The sequence below is a fragment of the Marmota marmota genome, unplaced genomic scaffold (assembly GCF_001458135.2).
Source record: "Marmota marmota marmota unplaced genomic scaffold, marMar, whole genome shotgun sequence".
NCBI classification, from domain to species: Eukaryota; Metazoa; Chordata; class Mammalia; order Rodentia; family Sciuridae; genus Marmota; species Marmota marmota.
The window spans coordinates 29,224,655-29,249,834 of NW_025999949.1; the positions used below are offsets into that span (position 1 = coordinate 29,224,655).

General features: G+C 33.2%; 1 protein-coding gene across 19 annotated transcripts in view; it reads left to right on the top strand.

Moving 5' to 3' along the window:
* Positions 1-25,180, top strand: part of Phf20l1 (PHD finger protein 20 like 1) — a 70,115-nt gene continuing 44,935 nt past the window's right edge. For 3 of the 19 annotated variants that reach the window (XM_048802138.1, XM_015486487.2, XM_048802140.1), the window contains exons 1-7: positions 7-158; positions 2,249-2,368; positions 16,941-17,112; positions 17,265-17,349; positions 21,094-21,182; positions 21,419-21,508; positions 24,939-25,152. In XM_048802138.1, the coding sequence (XP_048658095.1) occupies positions 2,286-2,368; positions 16,941-17,112; positions 17,265-17,349; positions 21,094-21,182; positions 21,419-21,508; positions 24,939-25,152 (733 nt within the window). In that variant the 5' untranslated portion in view covers positions 7-158; positions 2,249-2,285. Of the gene's footprint in view, positions 159-2,248; positions 2,369-6,672; positions 6,817-14,324; positions 14,407-16,940; positions 17,113-17,264; positions 17,350-21,093; positions 21,183-21,418; positions 21,509-24,938; positions 25,153-25,180 lie in introns of those variants that run through there. The other 16 variants (XM_048802143.1, XM_015486492.2, XM_048802139.1 and 13 more) reach the window with 11 other exon arrangements.

Below are 25,180 nucleotides of genomic sequence, written 5' to 3' on the forward strand. Positions count from 1 at the left end.
CCTCGGGCCGACCCGGCGCTGCCGTCCCCGCTCGCCCCACGTCTGCTCCCTCCCCGGCCGCTGCCTGGGCGGAGGCGGAGGCCCGGGCTGGCCGCCCTGCTCGTGCCCCGGCTCGGCCCCGGACGGCCCGGCTGCTGTGCGGAGAGGAGGCCGAGTCGGTAAGAGGCGGCGGCGGGGCCTGGAGGCCACCCGGCCCCCGCCCGGCCGCCCGGGGACGCCCCCGCGCCGTGTCGCCCTCCGGCCGGCTCCCAGCCCGCCGCGCTCGCCACAGCTCGCCGGCCCTATTGTCTGGGCGCCGCCGCTCCCTCTCCCCTCCCTTCCTTCCCCCTGCCGAGGGCCGGCGGCTGTCAAACCTGGAGGCTGCTGGGCTTGGGGCCAGCCTGCCCAGCCTTTCCTGCCCTTCTGCCGCCCGCTCTGCGTCCAGCTTCACCTCCCACCTCCTGTGGCCCCTCAGGCATTCTCTGACCATCGCTGCACTTGCTTGGTGTCTGTCTTACCCATTTTCTCTTCCCCTCCACTTGTCATCTCCTATAGCTTCCACTGTCCTTCCATTTTTTTTGCTATTCTTTTTTCGCTTTCCTCCCTGTTTTTATTCCTCTTCGTGTCCTGCCTTCTCTCTTTTAGCCTCAAGTTTTCTCCTCCAATAGATTGACTTATTTTGTAAAAGTAACTTGATTAAAATCTCTCTTCATCCTTCTGTCTTTCCACAAGAAAATGAAACCTTGCCTTTTCTGGTGCCTCATTCCTAAGTGTCACTGGGTATTATTATTATGGGCTCTAAGTTTGATCCTAGAAAATGTTAGTGTAACTGCCTAACCATCCCTTACTGAGTTCTTCCTGTGAAGAAAAGCAAAAATTCTGATTCGATTTCTACACAGACATTTAAGTAACTGCCTTATGTGTTGCACACCAACAAAACTTTTATTAAAAATATTCCTACATGTGTTCCATAACCCCAGTCTGGCCATGATTCCTGTTAACTCTTCAATGGCCTAATGTTTGCTCAGGCCGTACCAAGAGGATGTCTCCAGCTACCCCCAAACCATGACTATTAAATTTTATTTCACAATTTTTGGAGCTGGTAGTCATACTATTTTTTCCTCCTTCCCTGTCAGATTCTTTGTGAGAGGAAGGGACAATTGGAATTTTATGTTTGCTATTATGCTTTTTGTCTTTTGAAATTGTGACCAATCCAGTGTAAACAAACAAACAGACCCCCCCCCCAAAAAAAACAAAAAAAAACCCCACTTTTTTTAAAACTGTAGTCACCATAATCATTAGAAATAACAAATATAAAAAATTGTTTAGATATCTGTCTCATTCTCCAGTAATAATAGACTTCCTGATTATCGATTAGAGTTTGATTAGATTATCTCAAAACAAGTTCATAGTCCTTATATACTCATTAGTGAAAAAGGAGGACATCCCAAGTGTGCTAGGTGGCCAAAAGTTTAATAGTTTTAGTTTAAATAGTCTCCCTGTGAATCATCTTGAGGGAAGTATGTATGTACTTTTTGTAGTTTTTTGTTTGACATCACTACCATTTTTAACATCAGTGTGGGTGCTGTATATTGAAATAGAAATAGAGTAGAAGTAAATTTTCACAGTTAAAATCCCCAACATTATTCCTTATTAAATATGAAGTATAAGAAAAATTTCAGTTGTGACTCTTAAATTGAATCTGCTGCCAAGGTAGGGCTTTATAGGTAATGAAACATCCCAGTCACAAGAGGAATTAATCAAAATCCTCATTGGCCAAGGACTGTGTCTACTGTCTTCTTTGTCTTTGTGTGTTTCCAATGTTTTGCATTATAAAGCACTCAAATATTTCTTGAAATTAATGAAAAACTTAATTTGTTTTCTTAAGAATTTAAAAAATTATTCAGAGCACTCGGCTTTCTTAATTTTTCAAAATAGGAAATCATTTTTGGGGTATTTTCTTGGACATTTTCAAATTAAAATTTAAAGCATTTTAACCATTAGTAAGTTTTAATGGCACATCTCTTTATTCTTTTTTTAACTAGTTATCTTCCTATGTCCTTTTGCTTAATTCCCTATCAGGAGTGCCTCTAAGTTACATAGTACTTTACCTAGAGATGTTGGTAATCTTCATTCAAATTAAAAAAAAATTAGGAAGCATTTTAACATCTCGTGTATTGTTTTAAAAATTGTTTAATTTTGTTCCCTTACACTATATTTCCTGTGCATTTTATGCATTGGAATCTAACTTTCTTTTTTTCCTCTTAAGGTAGTGAAAAGAAAATACTGAAGAATAGGATCTCAAGATGAGTAAAAAGCCCCCAAATCGTCCTGGAATCACTTTTGAGATTGGTGCTCGTTTGGAGGCACTGGACTACTTACAAAAATGGTATGGAAAATGTAGAACTTTGACTTTAAGCACAATATCTATAGCTTCACATTACTGTTAACTCTTCTGGTAGTAGCAGAAGCATTATTATAATCACAGTTTAAATACATGTGCATTGGTTTTTAGTTTCCAGTTTTAGCATTTAAAAACTTTAGTCAATTATTTCATGTAATTGTTTTAGGTGTTTGAGAACTGAAAATAATTATCTACAACATGGGTTGTACAGAGTGTATTGGTACTTAGTATACTTAACATAAGTTATGTTGAGAGAGGTTAAGAGGAAATTAATTCAGATAATAAGCTTCCCAAGTTTTAGATAAATTTCGATAGGTCTGTTTTCTTGTCCTGTATCAGAGGTGGACTTTCATACTACTGAGTGTATTAATAGTTAGCACAGTATTTTTTTCATAGTATACACTTTCAGAAATATCTCCACTCTTCACCATCCCACCTAAAACCAAAATTGCACTTAACCTTCTCCTTTCCTGAAGGGCAGAACCTAGAACAAGTTGTTACTATCTCCCAAACTAGATGGGCACTCCTCCCATACACTGCTTTCTTCTCTTGTTTGGCCATCTGCTGTATGTGGTAAATTTAACCCTCCCTAATATATCCTTTATACATGATGTCAGAAAAGCGCATAAACAGGTATAAAACCACCACCTGCAAAAGAAGGATGGGAAACAACATGTAGGGTCACTGGGCTCTAGCAGATATAAAGGTAATTTCCCTCCTCCTCAGGAATGTGATCCTTATTCAGGCTAGCTAGCCCTTGCTCATGGTAGAGGTCCTCTTGGTTGCATTTTCAAGCCTCAACTTGAGAGAACCATTACAGAAGTCCCCTTGCTAGAGTTGGGTTGCCTTTGTTCTTCTTGAAGCCTGTTTATTTTGGTGAGGAGTCTAGTGATTTAGCAACTCCAGGGTGTTATTTACCAGACATTTTGACATTTTCTTTCACTACAACTTCATAGTAGGCATGTTACACATTTGCTTTTGATTGATTTGCACTAAGTCAATTTCCTGAGTTGGCAATGGCAGACAAAAATTTGTTCAGTCGTAATATTTGACTTTAGTCAAGGGTTTCTGTCTCTTTAATATCTGACCTTAGACCCCAGCATTTCCCTGACCCTCAGTTTAATGGCCTTGATCTTGGGCTCTGCTTTAGGACTGTTGACACAGCAACATCTGAGGTTGACAGGCATTGTTATTACACCCCTTTTCCTCAGTGGCATCTCGAGGTTCTTTCTAGAGGTCTCGTAACTCTTATCAGGTGGATAGTTTACATAATTGTTCTCTGGAGGGCTTCGAAAACATCTGGGAACCAGGCAGTAAATCTCTCCTATTAGTGACAATAAAGTATCTTTAGATATTGTCAAATGTCCACCAGTGAGGGATGGTGGAGAAGGGGAGGCGATGAAATGCTCCTGATTGAGAAATATTGCCTGAGACTGTGCAACAGATGATAGCAGTTTAGGCAGTAATTGGATTTTTTGGCTCTCATTTGGCCAAAGGAGCTGTATACTGTGAAGCACACTATTGAATCTCTGTCATAAAATGAGTATAGAAATAATACTTATTTTTTGATTTTGATGTTAATTTTAAGTTTTTAAGTTACTGACTTTGGTATTAACTAGTTAATTTACATTAATATATTCTCTTAGGTTTCTCAACCTACAGAGTTGTAACTGAGCTTGCTTCCATTGTTGAAGAAGCATGTAGTTCGTTAGTTTTTTCAGTAGTTTTCAGAGAGATGAACATAACTTTTGTATTGGTGAGAAACTTATTTCTGCTGGTGATATGTTTTATAAACCAACAGCTGTTAAAATTTATGATTCAGTAGTTGAAAGATAAGGACTATAAAAAAAGAACTATTTTTAAAACTATGCCTAAATATATTTTTTAGTGTTCTGGGTTTCTAGATGATTTGGAATTTCAAAGAACAAATGAAAGTTGTAGCTTCTCACCAAGAAATTTCTAAGTGCTTATTAGAAAGGGTAATGTCATGTGTGTCCTCAATTGATGAAGTTTAAATTTAATCTAATGACCCCATTGATAATGATTGTTTGAAGTAAACATTAGCCTGAGTAATCTCATATGATCATCATGAAACTTTTTATCAATTTAATTTTCATGAATTCATTCATATCTGAAGCAGATTTGAGCATCTGCTTCAGATAACTCCTTGATTAAAAAAGAAGTAAGAGAATTGTATATACATATTCTGAATAATTCAAATAAATAATTTTCTTGTGATTTTTGTTTTTCAATATCAATAGTTTCAAGAACTACTTAGACTTAGGTGAGTATTAAATTGTTAAGTGGCTTATCACAGAGCAATTTTAAATTGCTGAGATTAATTTATATGTGGCACAATATTTCTGTGAGACTTAATGTTTAATAGGTTTTATTTGTAAATGAGGTAAGCTTTATTCTTCATATTATTCTGTTTGTAAAGGGCCATTCTGTATTTTGTATCAATTCTATTTGATTATTGAGAAACTGACATTCTCATAAGGGCCAGAATAGTTAATCACTAAAAATATACAGAAATAATTCCCTTCCTCCCTCCTTTCTTTCAGTGTTTCTTGTAACCATATTGAATGCTTCATCTTCCAGATTTATTCAGATCAGTTTGAAAAGTATTGAGTCATATTTGATATAAATGTAGTTTAATTGTTATAGTCATTGGACTGGTAGAGAATAAATGCAAATCTTGCTGTTTCTGTACTTGACACTAAATAGTTTATCTGTTATTAATGAACTTACTTATCAAATGTTGATATGTTTCCTTTTAAAGAGAAATGCAAAAGGAGCCTAATGATAGTGGAATACTCAGAATACCAGTTTTCTTTGTTCTGTATGTAGAAGTATTTTCATATATAAAGAAGAAAAAAATAATTTTTAATGTGTCCCTAGGAATAAAAGGATAAACTCTAAATGTAGTAGGCAGAAACAAACTAAAGTTAAGCTCCCTTAGTTTAAGATAGATTTGTTTAGTAGGAAGACTCACTCTGTTTTAGGAAAAGTAAATTATTACTGTTTAAACAAACCATATCATATATTTCTTAAAGTTTAGGAAGATATCTTACTTTCGAAGAGAAGCTTTTTAAAAGTAGGGATTTATTACTTTTTGTTTTCAAATTACATTTATAGCTACATAAGAAAATAATTGATGGCTTGATTATTTTCCAGTGCTAATGGGGGCAGACCCTAATAAGCCACTGAATGATTAGTCATTTTCATTCTAGTACTTGCTGTTTGATACTTGGATCTCTTCTAGACTAAACCTAACTCCTAGTGTGCACTATTAAAATTTTTGAAAATTTTGTAGTCTTACTTAAATTTTTTCTTTAACTCAATAATCAGTATAAGGATTTTAACATACTACTGTTCAATTGACACAGGCACCCGTTTTCTATCTTACCTCCATCATATTTTCCACTATAACCTCTGTCCATCCAAACTTTGACATTGACTGTTATATTACCTTGAAAGCAGTAATATCATGAGAATCAAAATGATGCAGGTGTTTTGATACAGGAATGTATTTTGGTAAGCAGAAGATGCAGAGTTGAAGTTATACTGGAGACACTACAAGTGGATAGGTTTAAATTGAGACATAATAAATTCAGAGAGTTATTAACCCTGTAAATATGAGTAATCCTTTAAATGGTCTGTTTATTAGCAAAATAGAAGCAGAATTACTGGCTTTTATTTACAGATTGATTTTAAGGATCAAATAAACTTAAGTATTTAAACTTACTTTAAATTACACTCATGTATACATAAATGTGTGTAATTTATACATATTTATACATAAATATAAAGCTTGAAGCAAATTCAAGGGAAGAGGTAGAGTTAAAAAATAATCATTTGGGAATCTGAGATTTAAGTATGTAAGGTTTTAAATGAAGCTTTAGTGTTATATAAAGAGTGGCCTGGAATTGTAGGAAAGCCATATCATTGCAAAAAGCTGTAGCAGTCTTCTTGGTGACAATCAAACATTTCTATAAAGTTTTATAGTTTATAGAGCACCCTTGCAAATATTAAAGCGTCTCATTTTTCCAAAAATGTTCAATGATGAAGGTGGTAAAACTTGTTTTGACTACTGATTTAACTTCTGTCTTTTGATTGAAATTAAACTAGTTATTATGTAGAAAATGATTTAGTTATGAAAACACGACAAATAATATGCTGTGGTGTTAGTCTTAAAAAAATTTGAAGTACAGAGTCAATTGAAAATATTCAGATGAGTTATGCTCTTCTGACTTCTTTTGGAATATTTCTATTTAATTCTCTTCTAGATCTAAAGAAAAGGAAAATGAAAGATTAAAAAATGTGGAGATGTCTCCAAGTATCAGAGTTTGATAGAACAGTATAAATTTGAATTGGCAAATGCTGTTTCCACACATTTGGAGGTTTTTGAACTGTATGGAACATTTGCAAATGTGAGTTTTTAAGATGTTCATAAGCAGAATCTTAATAGTGTGGGAAAATTGAGGAAATTAATTTGTAGCAAATACAAATCACCTTCTAATTAAAAAAATACATATATTCTGAATTAAAAAAAATTATTGTTTTCCTAAGATATTCAAAGGAAAGCATTAGTAAAGATAAGTTGTATGATCTATATTTAGGGTAGGAGAATACTCCTGAGAAGAAATATGTGGATTGACTTTTAATTATGAAGTAATACTTATATTAGATGAGTTTTTAAATTGTAGGAGCATCAGGTGAATACTTTTATGTAATATATAGGTTCTTTTGGTAATATGAATAAAATATTTGTCTCTTTATATGTGGGTTTTCTAAATTTGTATATAGTTGAAAAGTAATCATTGTTGACTCATTAACTACCTTAAAAACCTAATTTCAGAAAAGGTGTGCAATTGCATGTACTTTTTTTTATATAGTTCAGACATTTTCACATCCAGATAATCATAAAATTTGAATCAAAAGTCAAATCTGAAACCATCCAGCCTAATCATCAAGCAGATGTGTACCAGTGTACAGACATTTTAGTTCTTAAGTTTTTAAAATATCTGCAAAGTCTTGTATACTCCTTTTAATGATGATAAAGAACTGCCTCCTCCCCCAAAACACAAAGTGTGAAAAGCAAAATTAGAAATAGGGGAAAATAGAGTTATTATTTATTTTAAAACACATCTGGTCTCACTGTGATTTTTGTTCTTATTAATTTTTTTTCTTATAGTTTTCTATAGGAAAAGGAGAGAAAAGGAATACCGGGGAAAAAATTTAACTGGAAGTCAGGTTCTTCTCTGTTTTAATGTCTTTTCAGTCAGTGTTACTTTTTAAATGATCTTTCAGGTCCTTTGATTCTAAATTTATTTTCTTTTATATAGTTCACTTATATTTTAATCTCATTTTTAGACAGGCAAATAACAGACCCAAGGCAGAAGTATGCTAGACAAGGAAAAGTCACATATAGTTTGTTTTTTAGAAGAGAAAACAGTTAAGTACACGTATGAAGACGTGAAGATGTGACTCTACTTTTTGTACAACCTACAAACTGATGATTTCCTAGCCTCCTTCATAAATTTATAAAAGTATAAAATCTATATGTGTAATATGAATTGTTATGCATTCTCTTGTCATATATAATTAAAATTTTTAAAAAAGTGAATGTAATTTGGAACCAAAATCTAGAGGCTTGCATTTGGATCATAGTGCCTTTGGGCTCCAAATGGTGAGCTTTTCACTATGACACATTGCCTCATTCCCTGGAGCTGTGATCTCAGTTAGCTAAATGGGCTCAGTGTTCACAGACCATCTTTCTTTTTTTTCCCTCCCTCCCTCCTTCTGTCCTTTTCTTCTTCCTTCCTTTCCCAGTACTGGGCATTGAACTCAGGAGTGATCTACCACTGAACTACATCCCCAGCTCTATTTATATTTTATTGTGAGACATTGTCTCCCTAAGTTTCCCAGGTTGTCCTTGAACTTGGACTCCTGAACTTGGACGCCTTCTATTTTTTGGGCTTATAGGCGTGTGCCATCCTTTCCGGCTTACAGGCTATCTTGATTGCCCACTTAATCTAGTTGTATGTATGTGTCTGGCAAGTCTGTCCCCGGAAGTTCATCAAGGCTCTTTTACTCTTGCTCCTTGGAATTAGAGAGCTTGCCCAAGGCAGGTTAATTTTAGGTCTCTGTATTCTAGAAATCTTCCTTCTTCTGAGCTTACCTTAGAATCAAACCTACAAACTTACAAGCTGATGATTTCCTAGCCTCCTTCATAAATTTATAAAAGTATAAAATCTAGGAATTTTAAGCTTATTTTGCTGTGGTGTGTGTGTGTTCGTATGATGGCAAAGATTGGACTAAGAGAAAAGACAGTTGTATTTGCTTCTCTGACATTTGGTTGAAGTGCAACTGTCATGTATCACACACTTATATCTCTGTATTCATTGCATCATTCCTGCAGAATGTTGTCACTATGTTTTGTGAGATTTCGTTCTAGTCACATCACATAGATAATAGTTTATTTTTTGGTGGTGGGGTTGATTAAAACCACTAGCTGGGAAACAGTTTATGTGTGGTAGTTAACTACCACATATATTCTCTAGTAAAGAGAGTATATTGCAGTTTTAGTTTTGCTGAGTTGACAGAACTGGCATCTGCAGATACTTAGTGTTTTTAATTTTGTTTTTAAATGATGTATTTTAAGCTGAGGGAGAAAATATTAGTTTTAATTTTGTGTTTTAAATATCAGTATAATTCTTAAAAAGAAATTTAACAGTAAGCTGAAAAGGCAGTTTAGTTTTACTAAGCTTCATAAGGGTCCTGGTTTTTTAGTATTTTTAAAACTGTAAATTTATATTTTGTAGTACTAGTACTGTTGACCATCCCCTACCATCATTTACCACAGATCATAGCAATATTCATTTTATTAAATTAGAAATTGGTAAGTGCAAGTGTGTGTGTGTGTGTGTGTGTGTGTGTATCTAACATAGGTATTTACTTGCAAACGGTAATATACTAAGTTTATTGAATTTTGGTGGGCTTGTAATAAATTAACTCATATGTTTGGTGTTATCTGGAAATATATGGTTATTATTACAAAAAAAAATTAAGACAAATGAATTTTGACTTATGGGTTAAACAAAAGATGATCTTTATTAACCTACGTTAAAATTTTAGTTTTAAAGTCATATTTTTCTTAGTTCTATAACAAATCATTCTAGGTTTCCTATCTTAATTTTTAAATTTACATAATAACAGATTTTAAATGTGGCAAAAGTTAAGCTACATTATTTTCTCAGAGTGATTCATTTTAATAGTGTGATATTTCATATTTCGGAAGACCTGAAATGCAGTAAGTACTTCTTTAGTTTTGAGAAATTTTAGTAATAAAATAGGTCTTTTTTTCTTTGCTTAGTCATTTTGTGTAGAGGTAGGCATTTTTCAAAATACAATAAAATCTGTTTTCTGTATTCTTTGAGCTAACAGAAACCAACTTTAGGTATGTTATTTGTATAAAAAGCAGAAGATTAAATTTGAAGGAAAAATAAACTAATTTGATTTTTCTTATTTTTTTAAATCTGTTTTTATTATCTTTTATTAAGAGCCTGTTAAACTTAAAACTCTGCAGTAAGTGAGAGGACTTTAGTATCATCAGTTGCTAAAGCAGAATCTGGAGTGATTGAACATCTAGTCTTTAGAGACTGCAAAACCTGAATTCAGGGATCCAGCACTATTACCTCTTTAAATGGAGCAAGTTACTGAACATTTCAGAACCTCTGTAACCTGGTTGAAAAAGCAGGAGCAGTAATACTACCTTACACAAAGCGTTCTCAGAGTATTAAGCAAGACAGCACCTTGATTTTAGCATGTTTCCTGCCACATTAGGCACTTAACACTAACTTTAGTAATAGCAATGTGAATGTTAGTTATTTTAAGAAGATAAGTCAAATGGAAGAGAAATTAGTATTCTGAAACTTTAATCAATAAGGGATATAAACACATGTGTAGTAAAAAATATTTAATTGCTAAATATTAAGAAATATAATTAGGCAACTGCATATGCTAGAATTTTGAGTTTTGCTGGCATAATTAAGTGGTGAAAAGTTTGATTGTAGCTGGAAAAATTAATATGAAGTGCATAAACTTGGAGTACAGTGCTGGTGATGGGGAGAGCCTGTTATGGCAAAGTAAAAGGAGAGTTTTGAGGGGTTTCTGGAGTCTGGTGGTAGGAGGAGCTAAAAAATGCAAAGGTCGTGGCATAGGCCCTACCTGTGTGTGTTCTGGGGATTAGTGCACGGTCTAGAAGGAAGAGCTGAGAAATAGTGTGATTAGACCCTAGAGAGTTGTAGAAGATGTGATTTTGACCCTTGAGCTATTATCTTGAATGTTCTTAAAATTCTAGATTATTTTTAATTGTGTTTCATTTTGAAATCTCAACTTTGAATAAATCAAAAGGGTTTTTTCAGTGTTTTTTTAAGTGTAAAATAAATTAATATACAGTGTCTAAAAGCACTGAATTTTAAAATACTAGTATAAAAATATTAGATTACCTTGTCTTTGCAGGTAAAATCAGTAGATGAATAGGTGAGGAAAATTACAAAGTGTATGTAAATTTGAAGTGCTTCTAGGAAACAAAACATTAAAGAGTTACTAGGTTACAAGAATATTGTGTTTACTTAGGATCACAGTCTACCTTAATTTTTATTTGACAAATAATCCTTTTATTTCTAGCTCTTATGATATGTTTTAGTTATTTTGAATGAACACCATGTTAAAATAAGTTAAGTTCTTATCTGCAAATTTTTTTGAATTGTTAATCCTAACTCCCTAGGATTCTGCTAACATTTACATTATGTTTGTCATATTTCATACATTATCATCCTATAAATCTTAAAGAACAGTTTGTCCATGAGGTAATTTTTATTTTTTTATTTTTTATATTTTGCCATGTTGGGGATTGAACCTAGGACCTTGTATATAGTAGGCAAATGTTCTACCACTGAACTACACCCCAGCTCTGAGAGCATTCTTTTAAAAATATTCTTATATGCTAGTATAATGTATCTTTACTAGTTATTACATTAGATTATAATTGTGTTAATTTATTTGATTCACTTTTTCTTTGCTGATTAATGAAGTTAATGGGAAACTGTTGATTTCTAAATTTATATCAGAACTTTTATTGTCTTATCAACACAAACAAAATTTGAATAACTCAGGGCAATTTTTAAAAATACTTTCACCTTTTCATTGCTATGACATTTGTTCAAATAGTTGCTTGGTCTTTACTCAAATCTTTTTCATGAATTTTAATGGTCTTTAGGACATTTGGCAACATATTCTGGCCTTGCTCAGTGGATTGTACTGATTGGACTTTAGTTTAAGTGCAGGAGATTCGAGACCATAAGTATATCTGGGAATTTCCCCTGTCCTTCTCTTACTGTTGACTTTCTTTTATCAGTACATTTCAAAATCTAGATGTATCAAATAGGATGACCAATCAGAATGAATTTTTAAAATTTAAATAATGTTTGTTTTACTGTTACTACATTGACTACAAGGCAATGTAGTAACAATAAAACAAACATTATTTATTAATGTATCAGTTGATATTTCTGATATGACTGCCTGCTCACCTTTCTTTTCCTCTTTCACTCAGGAATAAGGGACTACTGATAGTTTGAATGTTAATAGATGATCTTGCCTTCCAAAAATTTTTGTTTGCCCATGGGCTCTTGAAATCTGCATAAACCTGGGAATGTCCACCTTTAAAACTGTTCATACATATCCACACTAATAAACAGTATTTTGCTTGCATATAACCTCAGGCATTTTGAGATCCTCCTTGTGGATGAGTCAAGACTTGCCTGTGTTAAATAGTGAACAGTGTGAGCCAGTATATGAGTTCACCAGTAATGGTAATTCCCATTTTAGGTTTCTCATATTTTTGTGTTTTGACAACATTGGGTGTTGATACTGTAGGGATCTGATGCAGTATTTTCATTGTGTAGCTAACTTTGGTTAGTGTCTGGTTCTTATTCATTGTGGATTTAGTTCAGAGTTTATAGATACTGCTACTGTCTGAACAAATCTTCTGTGTGTTGGAAGCACCCGTCATAGTGTTAAAATGACAGTATATAAGTAAGGCAATAAAAATCTATTAAGAGTTCAGAGAAAGTAAAAATAATTTTCATTTTTTGTGATGACTTTGCTCTGTTTGTAGTTACAGCCACAGGAACATGACCATTAGGGAATTTGGATTCAAAAAGGGTCAATTAAATATAACAAAGATTATCTTAAAATCTTCTGAGTATTTGGATTTGCTCTTTATTTCCATTGATCGCCCACCTCCTCTGAAAAAAGCTAACAGGGTGAATTATTTTCCTTGAGTTTGATCAAGATAAACTCTTCTTCAGGATTCAAGTGAAAAAGACATAAGAGCAATGTCATCCAGAGCAGTGGAGCACTACCTTATTTTGTACACAAGTAAACGACACTTAAACAATGAGTGTATAAGTGGTATTACAGCAGGGAAGGTACACAGTGGAAATTTTATGGTATTTGGCAGTAACACAAGAAAAGGGATAAAAGAACTCTATGTAAAATTTTCTCTTTGAGGAATCATACTTCTAGTGAGGTTACCTTCTCTTCATTTCTTTTTGTTGAACCCTTGTGAAATGCTACCTCATGCTCAATTTGTTTCTAATTTTCTCATCCATAATCATTGTTTTGGCATCTTATCTCTGACACTTTAAAGTCTGAAACCCCAGGCTCCCAGTTTCTTAAATATTTTCAACAATCATCATAAATTTCTGAGACTGAGACCAATCACTGTTCTTTTCTCTAACAGCTTTCTATGATTCAGCATTAAAAAAAAAAAGACAAAAACAACACAACATCTTCTAAATTCAGTAAGAAAAATTTAGGTTCAATTTGTAGTCAATTATAGTAAAGCATAAATAGCGCATCAAAATAATGTTGTAGTTCAAGATGGGAAACATTTGTGAATACATTTGTTCAACATTATTTTTCCTTCACTGTGTTTCCAAACATTATTACTATGGGCCATCTGCTTGAACAGGGAAATCATTTTATTATTATATAGAACTGTATGTTAAAATGCTATTTTGTGTACTTTATATGTATTGCAAAGATTTCAATGTTATGATTTTTTTCTTAAGGTAGAAGTGAAAAATAAAGTAAAACTTCAAGTGACTCCCTGCTATCTGTTTGTAGAAAGCTAGCAAGTCCAATCTAGTACACACTATTTTCCATTATCCATCTTACCGTTAATCATGTAATCTGGTGGAAGGGAATATAACTGTTTCTGTTAAGCACCCCTTCAGTCTCCAAACACAAGGCCCTTGAGGACAGATCCCACCTCCTACTTGACTCTGAATCCACATTGGCTACTGTTACCCAGAGTTACATAAATGATTTAAATTAAATGAACATGAGTAAATGAATTATGCTATACTCTTCACATTGTATTGTATTTAAGTCTCAAATCTCAAAGTCCCCTACGAGGTTCAACATGGATAATGTCTCCCTAGAACCTTCAATGGACTCCCTGATTTCTTTGAATTATTAAAGAATCTTAGAAAACCTTTTGTATGCACTTACTATTTCTACTGTGTGTAATATCATCACTGAGAGATAGGCCTTTTCTCATTTCTCCTACTGGCATGGGACATAGACTTGTGCCAGTCAGTCTTGCCTTTGAACAATGCAGTATCATGTAATCTTGGACCAGTCTTCATGTGTTAAATTGGGACTATGTTATCTATTCCATGGTTGGTTACCAAGATCAAATGAGAAATGCATATAAAGAACAGTTGACATGCAGTAAGTAAAAATTGTAGAGCCTTGACATGCACATGACAATAAATGCTTCATTTTTTTCTCTCATCTGACTCTAAAGATAATAAGCTTCTTGATGGTAGAAGTTAATTATGTTTCTTTTTGTATCTACCAACAGTGCCTAGCAAGTGCCTTAGTCTTATTAGCTGTTCAAGTATATGTTGCATGAATGAACAGAAATTTGGACATTCTTGATAATGGTAATATTTCTGATACCTTTATTTAAGATTCAAAATTTCATTAGTAGATCTTATAAAAGTTAAAATTATATTAATCCTAGGTATCATATTACTTATTTAACTTTTGGCCTTTTCTCAAGTATACACAGCAGTTTGTAGATAATTACAGAGTGTGACATGCTGTGACTTCTAAAGAGGCTCCTAGAATTCAGTTTGTAGACTGGTTGTTGCATCAGGCATCCTCTCAGCCAGCAGAATTGGAAATATTTAAGTAACCATAAGTTACTTAAGAATGCAGTTTAGATTTTCATTATTTAAAGTCGTTTATATTCTGATATTTTAGCGAATTGAATCATTTTATAAAAATAGAGATTATTTAAATCTATTACTGTGGATTTTCCTCACTTTGAGAAATGTTTTAAATATGTATAGCTGCATCCATTTAGAATTCCAAGAGAACTACACAATAAGCCCCTTACTATTCAGAAATTAAAAGATAGTGATAAAGTAAGCATGTGAAATCTTACATTTTTGAGAGAAATTTATCAATTTTTGTAATTGATAGAAAATCTCTTCATAGGACTTCAGTGGCTGGCAAATGTTGAAAATAAAGGTTAGCCAACCTTGTTCTAGGCTTCCTTTGATGCTTTTGATAATTTTTATATTTTAAAAACCAGAGTAGCAAAAACAGAAAACCAGAGCAACACTGGAAAATATGAGCATCATAACCTTGGCTCTTTGTGCAGGGTGGGCTTGTCCTCCTCAGCAGTATGTTTATCTGGATTTCTTTGTGTTTGTTATACTTTTCTATAACAAAGTACCCCAAGATTATAATTGAGTCAGCAGCCTTCATAGTTGTGAAAAACATGCAAATTGTCTTTCTGTAACATCACTTCTTCATGCTGAATACTCCCTGAGTGCCTGTTGTATGTCCTATCACTGTGCCAGGTTCTGGGAGTATAGACTGAGGAGCATTCTGGAATCATATTCCTTGGCTATATACTCTCTTGAAAAATATTAATATTCAGTAGTACCTAAGTTTGGTAAAATGAATGTTTTATCTCCATCTCCGTCTTTTTGGTAGCACCAAGAAGTCTTTCAGTAAAGAAGGTAGTTTAACTTTTAAATCCAGTATATTCGTACCTTATTTGACTTCAGGATCTTTATTCAGTGTCACAGATCTCAGTGTCTCAAGGGATGTAAATGCTTTACAGCACCCAGTTTGAGAACCTGTACAGAGATGATAATCACATGATGAGTGTTATGAGAGCAACACGGGTAGGGAGGTCTTCACAACATTGGCTGCACATTAAAACAAGTCTTGACAGGATACTGAGGAAGGGAAGGCCAGATAGAAAAGAACACAGTGCACAAAAGCACAGGATGGAGCATGGTACCTTCAAGCAAATTGCAAGTAGCTCAGTATCATGAGACAAGAAGTAAGAAAGTACATAGAAGGTATACGTAACAAGGTGTATCTCTCTCTGTATTTCAGAGAAAGATTCATAAAAGATCTTGAATGACATGATTGATCTATAAAACAAGTGGTAATTTCAAAGTTATGTAAGGTCTTTGTGATTTTAAAGCCAATTTTCAATAGGGAAAACAAAGACTCTACATTTATCAAAATCTAGCAAACATATGAGATAAACTATTATGGTTGAATCATCACCCATGTGCTATTGAGTTCTTAATGTATTAAATCATACTTTTACAAAATGTTGAGTCATCTTTGAACATTCATTTCAGTACATTAGAAATGATGAGGCAATTTTCCTTGTAAAAAACACCAAGTGAACTAATTTCTGTTTTGGAATAGAAAAATCTTCACATGTGAAGGCAGAACAGTGATATATTATTTTTATATTTTTAAATTTAAGGTTTTATTAGATTTTCCTAACCATTGTAGCTATTCATTATAAAATACTAGAAAGTATAAAAAAATAAAAAGAAAAGTGCACTTAGGCCATATAGAGACAAATGTACATGTTGGTATATTTGTATTTTTTCTAAACACAGTTTACATATTTATAATTCTAAACTTAGAGCTTAGTTTTTACATTTTTTCTGTTTTTTAAATTACTTGTAAGCATCCTATTTAAGGACTATTTCCTTTAGTAAATATTCCATAGTTCATGGAACTGTAGGCAGGCTTCAGTTTTTTCAGCCATATTTTTAGATGGTTTCTATTTTCTTTGTTATTACAAAATAATGCTTTGTGTAATATGCTTTCAGAATAAGAATTATTGGGTCAAAAAAGGAAGATTATGTTTAAATCTCTTGATGCATTGACATTGCTTCCCAGAACAGTAGGGTAATTTTAATTTTTATTTGGAGTGTATTGAAGGGTTTATTTCTTTAGTTCTTGAGAGCATTCATTTATAAAAGACAGTAACTATAATACTAACTGTGGATTTGATAGTTTAAAATATGAACATATTGTTTTGCTCATAGTTTTAATGGTAAACAGTAGTTAAGTGGCATCTTTCTGTTTAATACCTTGTATAAACAAATGTAAGGATTTTCTCTTGATTTGAAACTTTTTTGTTTTTGAGGTACCCATCACGAATTGAAAAAATCGACTATGAAGAGGGCAAGATGTTAGTCCATTTTGAGCGCTGGAGTCATCGTTATGACGAATGGATTTACTGGGATAGCAATAGATTGCGACCCCTTGAAAGACCTGCACTAAGAAAAGAAGGGCTAAAAGAAGAGGAAGATTTCTTTGTAAGTAGCAGGCATTTTTTGTTTGCCAGTTTTGCTAAATATGTAATGATATATTTTAAAAGTATTCTGTTAAATTCGACAAAAGTCTGTTTTTGTTAAGGAAATGCTTATTTATTATACATGGAATTGATATTACAAGTTGTTTAAAATAGGATTTTAAAGCTGGAGAAGAAGTTCTGGCTCGTTGGACAGACTGTCGCTATTACCCTGCCAAGATTGAAGCAATTAACAAAGAAGGTATGTAGTTGAAATGGTCTGAGAATTAAAATGGGATTGATAGTAAAATTTCACTGTATTTTTAAATTTCATTAATGTATGTAGTTGTTATATGTAGCTTTTACTTTACTTTGTTTTGTATTTTACTGAATTAATTGTCTGCTAGTGTTCTATTTTGGGAGCTAATCTGTCATATATTGTATAAAATAAGGTGGCACATAAATACCAAATAAAGTTAAAAATTTTCAACTTTAAGTTTTTAGATCTATATTGTATGTATTTATTCTGTTTCCTGTATGTGACTGGGTAAGGAAAAATTTAAAATAAAGGGAAATTCAAATCAGTTCAACTTGTGAATGAAATACGTACAATAATTTTTGGAAGAAAAGGTATTGAATGTGAGGATTTTCTTTATTATACATTTCTCCTGTACCCTTTCTTTAGTTACTCTATATAATTGACGTTTATTTTCCTAACAGTCTTGTGTGGACATTTTTTAGACTATGCCATACTGAGCAAAAGTTACTGAAGTAATCAAAAATGTTGAAAATAACACAGAAATTAGTCCAGCATGTGCTACATACCTGTAGTCCTGCCTCTGTGGGAGACTGAGGCAGGAGGATCACTTGAGCCCAGGATAAATGGGGCCAGCCTGGGCAACATGGCGAGAGTATGTCGCAATGAACAAAACAAACAAACATCTGGGCTGGGAGTATAATTCAATGGTGCAGTGATTGCTAGGATGTGCCAAGCCCTGGGTTCATTCCCCAGCATGGTGAAGAACCAACTAACAGAAATGAACAGCAATCAGTGTCATAGTGTGGCATGAGATTGGGAAACTTTGTAGACAGATATTGAACTTAAAATATATAATTTGTAGCTTGATTAATCTAGAAGCATGAGAATCAGTGCTTAAATTATCATTGAAAATATGCTTAAATATTTTATTTTTAAAAGTTCTCTACAAAAATCTCAATTAAGACAGTTTTGAAATACTTTAAAATATACGTTTCAAGTCAGGTAAAATTAATTTTCTATTATAGTTTCTTAAATTTGTCAACTTATTAATTTTTTACTAAAGAAACATTGAGCGACAATTTCTTGTCAAGAAGGATCTTTGATTTAAGTAAGGAACACCGCTTTAAACTGAAAGACACATAAGGTAGCTGAAGAAGGGATTAAAGGCTTTTTTGGCAGAAGAAATAATACATGGAGAAGAAGTGAGAGAGACTTGCTATCTTGAGGAACTCCAAGTGGTTTGGATAAAGAATTCCTTTATTGGTGGAAGTGAGGAAAGTGGTTGGCAAGAGAGAAACAAGGGTCAGTATATAAGGTATCTTATGATATTGCTGAAGAATTTGAATTTTATTTGTGGGTGATAGAGCCATGGAATAAATGTAAGCTGAGGGTTTAAAGTAACCATCAAAGATAGAAGAAGAAAACATTTAAAAAGTAATGAATTAAGTAATGTTATATATGAAAAAAAGTCAGTAGTCTAACTCAAAAACATGATGCAACTTTGCAAACATCTTAACCCTGTTTATTGTTTTCATGGATTGAAACCATGGCTGCACCTGTAGTTTTATGAACAGGGTTACCCTACTGCAGGAAGAGTGGAGAGACAGCTATCACTGGTATTGCAGATTATATTTTCTTTTCCATCAAGGTCTGTATCTCCTCATGCACTTACCCTTTATACAGCTGTGTCATGAAGCTTACAGGCCCCAGGATGTTCACAGTGATCCTCTGTGTCCAGTCCAGAATCTAGTACAGAGTAGGGAGTCAGTAACAGTTTTTGGAAGGAAGAAGGGGGGCAAAAAGTAACAAACCTGTTCTTTTAGGTAAAAGGTTCCACTCAAAACAAAACAAAGTCAAATTAAAAATGCCCTCTAATGTTCCTTTAAGTGTGAAAAATCTTGGGATTTTCTTTCATGGTTCAAATTCTAATAACTGAATGCATATGCAATTGTGCATATACACGTGTAAACACATCACACTCACAGCAAGACACCTTTATTCTTTATCCTATCTCATTTATCCATAGGCGTGCAATAAAGAAAATTAAACTTATGTTAGTGGAAGAGTGATAATACTGGTAGGTATTGTGTTTGCTGCCATTTTAGTTCCAATAAATCTTCAGTGAAATATTGGCAGCCATTATTTGTTTTATAAAAATCTCCACTAGAAGATTTCTATACATCCTGCAGGGTGGATGAACTTGCCTCTCCCCACTCCTCAAAAAAAAAAAAAAAAAAAAAAAAAAAAAAAAGTGCAGCAGGCACCAGAAATCTTCAATTCCGTGTAAAAGCAAAAACAAACTAGTAAATATGCGCATTTAGGTATTTGAGATACAGCTTATAGAATCCAAGAGTAGGGGCCAATCAGTATGACAAGAGAAGTCAAGGAGGTTTTTCATCTTGGGGATGAACCTTGAAGAATGGGTTGGAGATAGACAGGATGAAGGAAGATGAAAACATCAGAGTGGAGAAAAAGGTATGAGCACCAGCTAGAGGGCCTCGCCAGCAGCCTGGGCTCCTCTGGAATGCCATGTTGAGAAAGGAAGAGGGGGGAGAATTGCAGGAGAGACAGTTGTCAGGTACACCTGCAATTTGACATTCTAAAACATTTTATGTTCTCTTTATATCTGTGCTCATCATCTAGTCAGTTGTTTTCATAACTTGAGTTTGGATCTTTGTAATATTTTGCATTATATTAATTGTAGAAAGATATAAAATCAAATGGTGTTATTGAGATTATCAAAAAATAAAAATATTTGCACATATATGCTATTGGGTTTGGTATCAACTCCAAAGCCATTAATAATTATTATCACCTTTCTTGTTTATACTTCTTTGGTAAAGACCAAGTATCTTGACACCCTGACTCTCATTTGGGAAATTATAGAAAAAAACATTTATCTAGAAAATTCTAGAAAAAAACTTTTTTGGATTTCCATAAGTATAAAATCCATGTAATATGTTTCTAGTAGTTCTAACTTCTATAGACTTCAAAGTGTGCGGTCTATAACCAAAAGCTAATGATATTTATGAGTCTTTATGCAAGTGAATTTGCAGCAGAATCTTGAATCCTAATATAGAATGAGTTAGTAGGAAAGATATGAATGGTGAGACAAAATGGGGATGTTTAGCTATGTTGCTGCTTAGCCAACCAGCAGCTGGTGCAGCATTCCATCTTCTTGGAATTCAGGGTCTTGATCTGCATAATGCAACGGTCATCTAGATGATTTGAAAAATGATTTTCTGGCTTAAAAGTCTGTAAATATATAAATCTTTTTTGCTAGTTTGATACTGTTGCCACGGGGATGCTCTTTTCTTGGGAAAATATGATCTTTTCCTATGTCAGAATCTTAATAATTTTGAAAGAAAATTTCCAAGAGAACAAATTCTCATTCCTATGGAAATTCTGTGCTTTTTTGTAAATAACAATTTTACTTTAATCAGAAGTTCAAGCATATTTAAATTATTACAAATAAATTTTAAAATTCTGCAGTAAGAATCAGAATTATAGGCAACTAACTTAACAAGACTTAATTTTTTTTTAAAGGATAATATGAGTTCATAGTTGTTTTTAAAAGGCTAGAGAAAGTAAACTTAGTAAACTTGTTGGAATCCTTAGATGAGTTTTTGTTTGCAGTAGTGTTATCACAGATCATTTATTTTTGTCAGGTTGCTGCTTGTTAGCTTCCAAGTCTTGCTATAAGTTTGCTTGATATTTTCTAATGATTCCAAATTGCTCCTATTTCAGGAACATTCACAGTTCAGTTTTATGATGGTGTAATTCGTTGTTTAAAAAGAATGCACATTAAAGCCATGCCTGAGGATGCTAAGGGGCAGGTAAGAGTGTTCAGTATTCCTAGCTACTCAAAGGGATGGTCTTCTCGAATGGTGACTAATCAAAATATTCAAGTATATTTTAAAAGTGAAATAATTGTAGGGTTATGTGCTGATAGCCCCAAATAGCAGCAAAAAATAAAAATAAAAAAAATAAAAGAAGCTTAGAATGTAAAATAAATTATACACTTGATTTTTGCTTCTTTGGTTTTAGACCTGCTAAAGTTATAGGTCACTAGTTTCTGTTCCAGGTGAAATCCCAGCACCCACTAAGCTGGTGTTGTCCTATCGACCCAGCTGGATCGTGTAACCAGTCTATGGGAAGTGAGGTAAGTGCCTTTATTTTAATTTTGTTTTCTTTTATCTGGTGTATAGTATCATTTAGAAAGTTATTTTTTAATACAAAATTTTACATGAGTTTCTTATCTTCTTCTTTCCTTCTACAAATCATAGTCATTCATTTTCCTTTAAAAGGCGCTTACCTGACACTCTGTAGGCTGTTTCAGGTAGGGCTCTCTGAGTCATATGATGGCAGCAGTGTATTATATGGTCTGTCACTGCTCAAAGCAAGAATGAATGGTAAGCATTTGAAGGGAAATCTGGGATGGAGTTAAAACTGTGATTCCATTTGTTGATTATATTTTCTAAGATACTGGAAAGAAAAGGTGCCATTAGAAACAAAGTATTTTCTTTTATGTTCTGCTGTTATTTGGGATGTTCAGCACCTGGACCTACAATTAATTTTAAAAACTTGAAAGTGATCTATAAAATGTCTAATGTGGAAATTTGCAACGTATTTGTTCCCACCTTGCAGCAAAAAGTGCCATCTCGAAATGTGTTTTAGTGATCTGGTCAGTTTCAGCTAAATGTGAACATTTAATAGTCTAGAAATGTATGCCACCAAATTTAAAAAATATATTTTTGAAGAAATCTTCTGAGAAGTGTGATTTTTTTTTACATCACCTGGTTTTCAAAAATTTACTTGTGAAATGATAAGCTAGTAGAATTACATATTTATTAATATGTAAATGCAACTTAAAATGAAAATGCTTTTTATCAGGAAATTGTGCTGTGTCCTCCTGTGTGTCATATAAATAAAATGTTCTTTTAAGCATTCAGTGGTGTGATTTTTGTGGTTACTGCATAGGTTGATTAAAATAATGGCAAAATATTTTAGTATATATCTGTTTAATTAAATAAAAGTCTCATTATGTATATACATATGCTTAAAACATTATTTGTTACTCTGGTTATTCATATGGCATGAAATGTCACTAATGTCACTAATACTCAATTGCCTCAGTTGAGTATTGAGCCAGTTTGATCTTGGGGTAAAATTACAGATTGTAGAAATTAAATTTATTGGATGTTTATTTTTATAAGTATTTGACACCATGATGTATGGTAACATTAAAATCAATGGCAAAGTTTAAAATTACTGAAAATATATGGGTAGCAGGATATTTTATTTTTCACGTTTCATACTTCTTTTTTATAAGCAGATTAAAGATAGCTGTAGAATTATTTAAACTGTCCCCCTTTTCTGGGTTTTCCCACCCCTCCATCCCCATCCCCAACAAGTTTTTGACTTATTTTCATCTAGGAAATGGGCAGAAATCAAGGCTAAGACAATTCTGACTCCAACTTTACCTTCCCAATTTTGAGTACTTTATATCTCTATAAAGGGTTATAGAGATATGAAATAATATTTCTTTTACTAAACTAGCATTAAAATAAATACACTGTGAAAATGATCTTCCATAACCTTTCTATAGAACCTTTTTAAAATAAGAAATTATTAACAATAATACTCATATAAATGTCCAAATTAATTAATATTATTCAGCCTGAATAAAAGCTTTAATGCTGTCGTTTCTAACTTTGAACAAGTTGATTAAGGCTAGCTTTAATTCCTTAAAGAGCTTTTAATATTATGATAGATGAAGTGTTTGCTGTTGTCCTTCTTACACTGTGTCTGTAGACATTGTTCTCTCAGGGAAAGAAGGTATTGTAGACATGTTCACTGCCAAAGTAGAATACCTTCTCTTGGCTCCCTTTTCTTTCTTTCTTTCTTTCTTTTTTTTTTTTTTTTTTTTTTCNNNNTTTTTTTTTTTTTTTTTTTTTTTTTTTTTTTTTTTTTTTTTTTTTTGTCCACTACATGATTTTTAGTGGAATGTTAATACCAATTATTGAAACAAACATATTTTAGGATGGAGTCTTAGAACAGGGCAAGAACTTGCTCTCTTCTGTTGCCAAAGGTGTGCTTATGTAAAATTTACACTGTAAATTTTGTTTATTTATTTATTGTATTCTCTATTACATTCTCATATGGTTAATTTTATTTGCCTGTGAATTTTTTGGCCAGGACCTGTCTTTTTTTTTTTTTAAATCCCCTATTCTTATCTTGAAAACTTAGGTACGTACCTTATATAGCAGGGCCTTCATATGTTAGGTGCAATCACATAATGCTTTCAGTTAATTTCCATCACAGGGGAAAGGGATGGATAGGTTTTGTTTGGTGTTTTTAATGGCTTGTTTATCTTCATATATTTTTAAGACTGAAAAGCCAATAATTTGTGTTGCTTAAGAATGTGTTTTTCCATTACTTGAATTAGGAATTTAATATATTATGCATTTTTTGATGAATCTGAATTGGTCTATCTGAGAGAGCTGAGTGGCCTCAGTGCAAGATGCACTTCACAGACATAGATATTTGTTTTTTAAAAAAGTCTCTGTGCAAATTAAAATATTAGCACTACCTTACATTTCCATATTTATTTCTACATAATTTTAAGAAATTTAGTTAAAAATGAAAGTAAAGTCTGTTTATCAACAGAAAATTAAGAATGATAAAATAAGTTTTTGAGCCAGGTGCGGTGTGGCAGGCCTGTAATCCCAGTGGTTTGGGAGGCTGAGACAGGAGGATCACAAGTTCAAAGCCAGCCTCAGCAATTTATTGAGGCCCTAAGCAAGTCATCGAGACTCTCTAAGTAAAATATAAAAAAAAAGTCTGGGGATGTGGCTCAGTGGTAAAAGAACTCTGGTTTCAATTCCTGGTTAAGGAAAAACAAAACAAAACAAAACAATTGTACCTTAGTAGAATGGTAACTACCACACCCAGAAAATAAAAAAAGGAAGAGTAACTAATCTGGAGACTGACAATGTACACTTTACATTGTTTAAGTCATATGGCTCTTTTTTTCCCATCATCAGTAATTTTAATGTTGTGCTAAATTGATTCTAAACTTTAGGAAGTAATGAGATCATATATTGATTTCCATGAAATTGACTGATATGAATGGTATACTCTTCCTAATAAGGAATAGTAATTTCAGCAGTGGGAATGCATTTTTTTTCATTTTTGCAGGATTGTAATATAAGCATTTTTTAAATGATACGTTGTATTATGAAAAAGAAATGAAATTTAGCATTTTAACCCTAAAATACTAAAAATAGAATGCTATGAAGTATCCATTAATTGCCATAGGCTTTCTGTGTTAGGTTTTATTCCCATGAAATATACCAAAGGAACACTTATCCAATATTCTCTTGTTTTTAAGAAGGCTGTGTAATCTAATTAACCCATTAGATTATTAATTTTGATAATCTTCCATGATGGTGATCTATAGCATAAATGCAGTTAGCTCAATTTCACTAGTGTGAAAGTACCTTTGAAAGTGTGATACATGTTTTTATTCATTAGAGTATTGCATTTTGATTGATTTTTAATACTTCATGTTTTGTGCTTTTCCTTTGGAGGATTGGATAGCTTTAGTCAAAGCAGCTGCTGCAGCTGCAGCCAAGAATAAAACAGGGAGTAAACCCCGAACCAGTGCTAACAGCAACAAAGAAAAAGAGAAAGAAGAAAGAAAGTGGTTTAAAGTCCCTTCAAAGAAGGAGGAAACTTCAACTCGTATAGCCACACCAGAGGTTGAGAAGAAGGAAGATCTGCCTACATCTAGTGAAACATTTGGTACAAAATGCATTCTTATTTTTCTTCC